General features: G+C 44.5%; 1 protein-coding gene across 1 annotated transcript in view; it reads left to right on the top strand.

Annotated features, from left to right (window-relative positions):
• camkvl (CaM kinase-like vesicle-associated, like) overlaps positions 1 to 10,000 on the top strand; it is a gene marked incomplete at both ends in the record, with an annotated part of 16,547 nt that overhangs the window by 102 nt on the left and 6,445 nt on the right. The window contains 2 exons of the mRNA XM_083674792.1: positions 9,125 to 9,256; positions 9,673 to 9,747. Coding sequence (XP_083530918.1) covers positions 9,125 to 9,256; positions 9,673 to 9,747 — 207 coding nt within the window. The remainder of the gene's footprint in view (positions 1 to 9,124; positions 9,257 to 9,672; positions 9,748 to 10,000) is intronic.

The following is a 10,000-nucleotide window of genomic DNA, read 5'->3' as shown; positions in this document are numbered from 1 at the left end:
GCACCCAAGAGCCAATCAGAGCCTTCGACCTGTGCTAGCCTATCACAATGCTTAGCCTATCACAATGCTTAGCCTATCATATCACAATGCTTAGCCTATTACAGACCACTACATTCCCCTTCAACTACTCCAGGTAGAAGTTGCCCCTGGAGATCAGCTGACCCTCTACAGACCTTAGAGATAAGAGGAGGACATTCTAAATGAGATCAGTGTTTAGGGGCAACTCCATCCTCTACTCTCCCATCAACCAATCATTGATCTCCATACTCCAATGTGACTCAGCGGTGAGATGCATGGATAGATCTAGTGCAGATATTCCTTTGACCTATCGCCTTGAGTTGGTTTAGATCTGCTGTTGTGAAGGTAAAGGAGGAGGCTGCTGTATTTAAGACTGTTGGGCCACAGTTCCTCACAGTAAAACACATCTCAGACGTCAGCAAACACCTAGTCTCTCTCATTCAGAGAACATCACCTAGTCTCTCATTCAGAGAACATCACCTAGTCTCTCATTCAGAGAACATCACCTAGTCTCTCTCATTCAGAGAACATCACCTAGTCTCTCATTCAGAGAACATCACCTAGTCTCTCATTCAGAGAACATCACCTAGTCTCTCTCATTCAGAGAACATCACCTAGTCTCTCATTCAGAGAACATCACCTAGTCTCTCATTCAGAGAACATCACCTAGTCTCTCTCATTCAGAGAACATCACCTAGTCTCTCATTCAGAGAACATCACCTAGTCTCTCATTCAGAGAACATCACCTAGTCTCTCATTCAGAGAACATCACCTAGTCTCTCATTCAGAGAACATCACCTAGTCTCTCTCATTCAGAGAACATCACCTAGTCTCTCATTCAGAGAACATCACCTAGTCTCTCATTCAGAGAACATCACCTAGTCTCTCTCATTCAGAGAACATCACCTAGTCTCTCATTCAGAGAACATCACCTAGTCTCTCATTCAGAGAACATCACCTAGTCTCTCATTCAGAGAACATCACCTAGTCTCTCATTCAGAGAACATCACCTAGTCTCTCATTCAGAGAACATCACCTAGTCTCTCTCATTCAGAGAACACACTTTCTTCAGTTTCACCTGAAGGCCTTCTGACGCCTTCTGCTCCAGACACCATTGGACATGTTCTCAAAGTGCTGTGAAAAGCTCCCTGCTTCCCTGACCGAATTCTGACCGCTTTGTTCCTGAACATTCTCGACCATGCCACACACACACACACACACACACACACACACACACACACACACACACACACACAGAGATACATGTAGAGGGCCATATGGCAACACTAACATCTGGCTTTTAGAGCTCTCTGTGTCTCTTTATATAACACACACACACACACACACACACACACACACACACACACACACACTCCAAGGTTGGCCTATTTCACCTCTTCCATCAGTCAGCTATGGTCAATAAAGTGTGTTTACAGAATGTATAAATCAGTCAACTGTAGACTAGTGATATCTCTCACACACACACAGACCAAATACATTTTTTACACGACAGTATCACTATGTCACGGGGGCAGGAGGAGGTAAAGGTGTGACCTCATGTTCACATTCTGTATTCATATCTAATATGATACGACACACGTAGGAGCCCTTAAACAGGAACATCTGTCTTTTTCAGCTCCTTTTACTTGTTCTCAAAGCCCATTAAACCAACACTCGCTATGGGTAATATGCTATTGAGTGGTGACCCTGAAACGTCATGTCATGGCTGTGAGGGTTATTTAGGGCCCAACTGGAGAACGCTTTTCATTACACTGATATGGCCTCACAAGACTTTGTCTTAGATTAGATTAGATCAACTTTATTCATCCCCCAAGGGCGACTCTGGAATAGCTCCCCCACACATAACAACAAGCCATTACATCCACCAGGACACGAAGATACAACACCACGGCATACTGCCAACATCCAGAGACGTGACGCTCTGCATTACCACAACAACACAACCCTATCCAGTACAATCACTATCCTCATTATCGTCACGATCATCAGAGTCATGGATGAGGATGAGGATGGTTATGGATGAGGATGAGGATGGTTATGGATGAGGATGAGGATGGTTATGGATGAGGATGAGGATGGTTATGGATGAGGTTGAGGATGGTTATGGATGAGGATGAGGATGGTTATGGATGAGGTTGAGGATGGTTATGGATGAGGTTGAGGATGGTTATGGATGAGGATACTTCATGTCGTTTGCTTGTCTGGGTCTGAGATTATAAAGTGATACTTCAACCAAATTACAAAGTGACTTTAAACGTACTCGTGTTCGCGGTCGCTGACGCTCCGATTGTTTGCTACAGTAGTGATGCGTAACATGAGGTGAATCTGTCTTCGGATTATGTTAAATAAAATATAAAATATATAAATACATATATATTTTATTTTATAAATAAATAAATATCTAAAATCTAAAATACCATTTGTTTCTGTATATCTCTGCCCGGGTGGTTCTATACAGTGTCCTGCGTAAGTAATGGGACAGTGAAGCTTTCTAGGCTCTACACTTTCTAGGCTCTACACTACACATACTGGTTTCACCATTCAGAATTCATTCAAATTACACCACTTTTTATGCATAGTCCCCCTGTTTCAGCGTATCCTAAAGTAATGGGACACATTCATCAAATGTCCAAATTAAGCGCTCATGTTTAGTATTTGGTGGACAATCCATGCAAGTCTGCAACCCATTGACCCCACCTGTATAGACACCACCAGTATAGACACCAGTATAGATACCACCAGTATAGACACCACCAGTATAGATACCACCAGTATAGATACCACCAGTATAGACACCACCAGTATAGATACCACCAGTATAGACACCACCAGTATAGATACCACCAGTATAGACACCACCAGTATAGACACCACCAGTATAGACACCACCAGTATAGACACCACCAGTATAGACACCACCAGTATAGATACCACCAGTATAGACACCACCAGTATAGATACCACCAGTATAGACACCACCAGTATAGATACCACCAGTATAGACACCACCAGTATAGATACCACCAGTATAGACACCACCAGTATAGATACCACCAGTATAGATACCACCAGTATAGACACCACCAGTATAGACACCACCAGTATAGACACCACCAGTATAGATACCACCAGTATAGACACCACCAGTATAGATACCACCAGTATAGACACCACCAGTATAGATACCACCAGTATAGACACCAGTATAGACACCACCAGTATAGACACCACCAGTATAGATACCACCAGTATAGACACCAGTATAGACACCACCAGTATAGACACCACCAGTATAGACACCAGTATAGATACCACCAGTATAGACACCACCAGTATAGACACCAGTATAGATACCACCAGTATAGACACCAGTATAGATACCACCAGTATAGACACCACCAGTATAGATACCACCAGTATAGACACCACCAGTATAGATACCACCAGTATAGACACCAGTATAGACACCACCAGTATAGATACCACCAGTATAGACACCAGTATAGATACCAGCAGTATAGATACCACCAGTATAGATACCACCAGTATAGACACCACCAGTATAGATACCACCAGTATAGACACCACCAGTATAGATACCACCAGTATAGACACCACCAGTATAGACACCACCAGTATAGACACCAGTATAGATACCAGCAGTATAGATACCACCAGTATAGACACCAGTATAGATACCACCAGTATAGACACCACCAGTATAGACACCACCAGTATAGATACCACCAGTATAGACACCACCAGTATAGACACCACCAGTATAGATACCAGCAGTATAGATACCACCAGTATAGACACCACCAGTATAGACACCACCAGTATAGATACCACCAGTATAGATACCACCAGTATAGACACCAGTATAGACACCACCAGTATAGACACCACCAGTATAGATACCAGCAGTATAGACACCAGTATAGATACCACCAGTATAGATACCACCAGTATAGATACCACCAGTATAGACACCACCAGTATAGACACCACCAGTATAGACACCACCAGTATAGATACCACCAGTATAGACACCACCAGTATAGATACCACCAGTATAGACACCACCAGTATAGATACCACCAGTATAGACACCAGTATAGACACCACCAGTATAGACACCACCAGTATAGATACCACCAGTATAGACACCAGTATAGACACCACCAGTATAGACACCACCAGTATAGACACCAGTATAGATACCACCAGTATAGACACCACCAGTATAGACACCAGTATAGATACCACCAGTATAGACACCACCAGTATAGATACCACCAGTATAGACACCACCAGTATAGATACCACCAGTATAGACACCACCAGTATAGATACCACCAGTATAGACACCAGTATAGACACCACCAGTATAGATACCACCAGTATAGACACCAGTATAGATACCAGCCAGTATAGATACCACCAGTATAGATACCACCAGTATAGACACCACCAGTATAGATACCACCAGTATAGACACCACCAGTATAGATACCACCAGTATAGACACCACCAGTATAGACACCACCAGTATAGACACCAGTATAGATACCAGCAGTATAGATACCACCAGTATAGACACCAGTATAGATACCACCAGTATAGACACCACCAGTATAGACACCACCAGTATAGATACCACCAGTATAGATACCACCAGTATAGACACCACCAGTATAGATACCAGCAGTATAGATACCACCAGTATAGACACCACCAGTATAGACACCACCAGTATAGATACCACCAGTATAGATACCACCAGTATAGACACCAGTATAGACACCACCAGTATAGACACCACCAGTATAGATACCAGCAGTATAGACACCAGTATAGATACCAGCAGTATAGACACCACCAGTATAGATACCACCAGTATAGACACCAGTATAGATACCAGCAGTATAGACACCACCAGTATAGACACCAGTATAGACACCAGTATAGATACCAGCAGTATAGATACCACCAGTATAGACACCAGTATAGATACCACCAGTATAGACACCACCAGTATAGATACCACCAGTATAGACACCACCAGTATAGACACCACCAGTATAGATACCACCAGTATAGACACCACCAGTATAGATACCACCAGTATAGACACCAGTATAGACACCACCAGTATAGATACCACCAGTATAGACACCAGTATAGATACCAGCAGTATAGATACCACCAGTATAGATACCACCAGTATAGACACCACCAGTATAGATACCACCAGTATAGACACCACCAGTATAGATACCACCAGTATAGACACCACCAGTATAGACACCACCAGTATAGACACCAGTATAGATACCAGCAGTATAGATACCACCAGTATAGACACCAGTATAGATACCACCAGTATAGACACCACCAGTATAGACACCACCAGTATAGATACCACCAGTATAGACACCACCAGTATAGACACCACCAGTATAGATACCACCAGTATAGATACCACCAGTATAGACACCAGTATAGACACCACCAGTATAGACACCACCAGTATAGATACCAGCAGTATAGACACCAGTATAGATACCAGCAGTATAGACACCACCAGTATAGATACCACCAGTATAGACACCAGTATAGATACCAGCAGTATAGACACCACCAGTATAGATACCACCAGTATAGACACCAGTATAGATACCAGCAGTATAGATACCACCAGTATAGACACCAGTATAGATACCACCAGTATAGATACCACCAGTATAGACACCACCAGTATAGACACCACCAGTATAGACACCACCAGTATAGATACCAGTATAGACACCAGTATAGACACCACCAGTATAGACACCACCAGTATAGATACCACCAGTATAGACACCACCAGTATAGACACCACCAGTATAGATACCAGTATAGACACCAGTATAGATACCACCAGTATAGACACCACCAGTATAGACACCACCAGTATAGATACCACCAGTATAGACACCACCAGTATAGATACCAGCAGTATAGACACCAGTATAGACACCAGTATAGACACCACCAGTATAGACACCACCAGTATAGATACCACCAGTATAGACACCACCAGTATAGACACCACCAGTATAGACACCAGTATAGACACCACCAGTATAGACACCACCAGTATAGACACCACCAGTATAGACACCACCAGTATAGATACCACCAGTATAGATACCACCAGTATAGATACCAGTATAGACACCAGTATAGACACCACCAGTATAGACACCACCAGTATAGATACCACCAGTATAGACACCACCAGTATAGATACCAGTATAGACACCAGTATGGATACCACCAGTATAGATACCACCAGTATAGATACCAGTATAGACACCAGTATAGATACCACCAGTATAGATACCACCAGTATAGACACCACCAGTATAGACACCACCAGTATAGATACCAGTATAGACACCAGTATAGACACCACCAGTATAGACACCACCAGTATAGATACCACCAGTATAGACACCACCAGTATAGACACCACCAGTATAGATACCAGTATAGACACCAGTATAGATACCACCAGTATAGACACCACCAGTATAGACACCACCAGTATAGATACCACCAGTATAGACACCACCAGTATAGATACCAGCAGTATAGACACCAGTATAGACACCAGTATAGACACCACCAGTATAGACACCACCAGTATAGATACCACCAGTATAGACACCACCAGTATAGACACCACCAGTATAGATACCACCAGTATAGACACCAGTATAGACACCACCAGTATAGACACCACCAGTATAGACACCAGTATAGACACCACCAGTATAGACACCACCAGTATAGACACCACCAGTATAGACACCACCAGTATAGATACCACCAGTATAGACACCACCAGTATAGATACCACCAGTATAGATACCACCAGTATAGACACCACCAGTATAGACACCACCAGTATAGACACCACCAGTATAGACACCAGTATAGACACCACCAGTATAGACACCACCAGTATAGACACCAGTATAGACACCACCAGTATAGATACCACCAGTATAGATACCAGTATAGACACCACCAGTATAGATACCACCAGTATAGATACCAGTATAGACACCAGTATAGACACCACCAGTATAGATACCACCAGTATAGACACCAGTATAGATACCACCAGTATAGATACCAGTATAGACACCACCAGTATAGACACCAGTATAGACACCACCAGTATAGATACCACCAGTATAGACACCACCAGTATAGACACCAGTATAGACACCAGTATAGACACCACCAGTATAGATACCACCAGTATAGACACCACCAGTATAGACACCACCAGTATAGACACCAGTATAGATACCACCAGTATAGATACCAGTATAGACACCACCAGTATAGACACCACCAGTATAGACACCACCAGTATAGATACCACCAGTATAGATACCACCAGTATAGACACCACCAGTATAGATACCACCAGTATAGACACCACCAGTATAGACACCACCAGTATAGACACCAGCAGTATAGACACCACCAGTATAGACACCACCAGTATAGATACCACCAGTATAGACACCACCAGTATAGATACCACCAGTATAGATACCACCAGTATAGACACCAGTATAGACACCAGTATAGATACCACCAGTATAGATACCACCAGTATAGACACCACCAGTATAGACACCACCAGTATAGACACCACCAGTATAGATACCACCAGTATAGACACCAGTATAGACACCACCAGTATAGATACCACCAGTATAGACACCACCAGTATAGATACCACCAGTATAGACACCACCAGTATAGACACCAGTATAGACACCACCAGTATAGACACCACCAGTATAGATACCACCAGTATAGATATACATGACAGCTATACATGACAGCTATACATGACAGCTATACATGACAGCTATACATGACAGCTATACATGACAGCTATACGTGACAGCTATACGTAGCAGCTATACAGCTATACATGGCAGCTATACAGCTATACAGCTATACATGGCAGCTATACAGCTGTACAGCTATACATGGCAGCTATACAGCTATACACGCCTAAACCTGGAACTCTGTCTGGGTTCCACAGTATTAAGAGATTCCATCAACCCTAAACTCATTAAATCCTCTCACTGCGTTTCACCAGTGAGCCCCATGCAGGATAACTTCATTTGAATGTGTTGCAATTTTCATGGGCCATTGCTTTAGGATGCACCATGTTTTCTGTTTCTCTTCTTCTGGTGGTCCTTCTCTGTCCCCCTCCTTCACCACTCCTCTTTCTCCTCTCTCCCTCCTCCTCTTTCTCCTCTCTGTCTCCTCCTCTGTCTCCTCTCTCCCTCCTCCTCTTCCTCCTCTCTCCCTCCTCCTCTTTCTCCTCTCTGTCTCCTCCTCTCCCTCCTCTCTCCCTCCTCCTCTGTCTCCTCTCTCCCTCCTCCTCTTCCTCCTCTCTCCCTCCTCCTCTTTCTCCTCTCTGTCTCCTCCTCTCCCTCCTCTCTCCCTCCTCCTCTGTCTCCTCTCTCCCTCCTCCTCTTTCTCCTCTCTGTCTCCTCCTCTGTCTCCTCTCTCCCTCCTCCTCTTCCTCCTCTCTCCCTCCTCCTCTTTCTCCTCTCTGTCTCCTCCTCTCCCTCCTCTCTCCCTCCTCCTCTGTCTCCTCTCTCCCTCCTCCTCTTTCTCCTCTCTGTCTCCTCCTCTGTCTCCTCTCTCCCTCCTCCTCTTCCTCCTCTCTCCCTCCTCCTCTTTCTCCTCTCTGTCTCCTCCTCTCCCTCCTCTCTCCCTCCTCCTCTGTCTCCTCTCTCCCTCCTCCTCTTTCTCCTCTCTCCCTCCTCCTCTGTCTCCTCTCTCCCTCCTCACTCTTCTTTCTCCTCTCCCTCCTCCTCTTTCTCCTCTCTCCCTCCTCCTCTTTCTCCTCTCTCCCTCCTCCTCTTTCTCCTCTCTGTCTCCTCCTCTTTCTCCTCTCTCCCTCCTCTGCTCTTCCCTCTTCCTTTGTCTAATTTTTTTCCTTCTCTGTTCTTCCACTCTCTCTACCCCCCCCCCCCCCCCCCCCACCCCCCAGGAAGGAGTTCTGTGAGCTGTGCCTGGCGAAGGACAGACAGACCAACAAGGTTTTCGTCTGTAAGAAATTCCTGAAGAAAGATGGCAGAAAAGTACGCAAAGCTGCCAAGAATGAGATCATGATCCTGAAAATGTACGTGATCAGTCTGAGGATGGACAGATGGGGGTCTGGGAGAGGAGGGAGGGAGGGACGGAGGGACGGAGGGAGGGAGGGAGGGAGGGAGATTATGGTTGTTAAATGACTGACTATGTTTTGTAATAGCTTTAGGACAACTCTCTTACAGCATTCTGTTTGAGTAGTTTATAACATAACTCCACTGATCTCACACCTAGTTTATAACATAACTCCACTGATCTCACACCTAGTTTATAACATAACTCCACACCTAGTTTATAACATAACTCCACACCTAGTTTATAACATAACTCCACTGGTCTCTCACCTAGTTTTGGTCCAAATTAGATTCAAAGGAAAAAACGACAATCCCGTCTGGAGATTTAGCAAAAGAAAACCTTTTGCAAACCAGCGCCATCTTTCTTTCATTCCAGGGTCAACCACCCGAACATCCTCCAGCTGATCGACACGTACGAGACCCGGAAAGAGTACTTCATCATCCAGGAGCTGTGAGTCAGTCCCCTGTCGACCCCAGGCTGCAGAGAGGAGTCACATCCAGTATTACTACTGTGTGCTCAGTTTCCCATCTGCAATAGCAGACAGTGTTCTGAGTTGATGAGATATTTACCCTGGATAGCACTCTATCTTAGTGCCTGTGTGTGTGTGTGTGTGTGTGTGTGTGTGTGTGTGTGTGTGTGTGCGTGTCATGCATGCGTGTGTGTGTGTGTGTGTGTGTGTGTGTTGTGTGTGTGTGTGTGTGTG

This window comes from Argentina silus, assembly GCF_951799395.1.
Source record: "Argentina silus genome assembly, chromosome: 8".
Lineage (NCBI taxonomy): Eukaryota > Metazoa > Chordata > Actinopteri > Argentiniformes > Argentinidae > Argentina > Argentina silus.
Note: the sequence above shows the minus strand (reverse complement) of the source record. Positions and strands in the feature narration are given on the sequence as shown.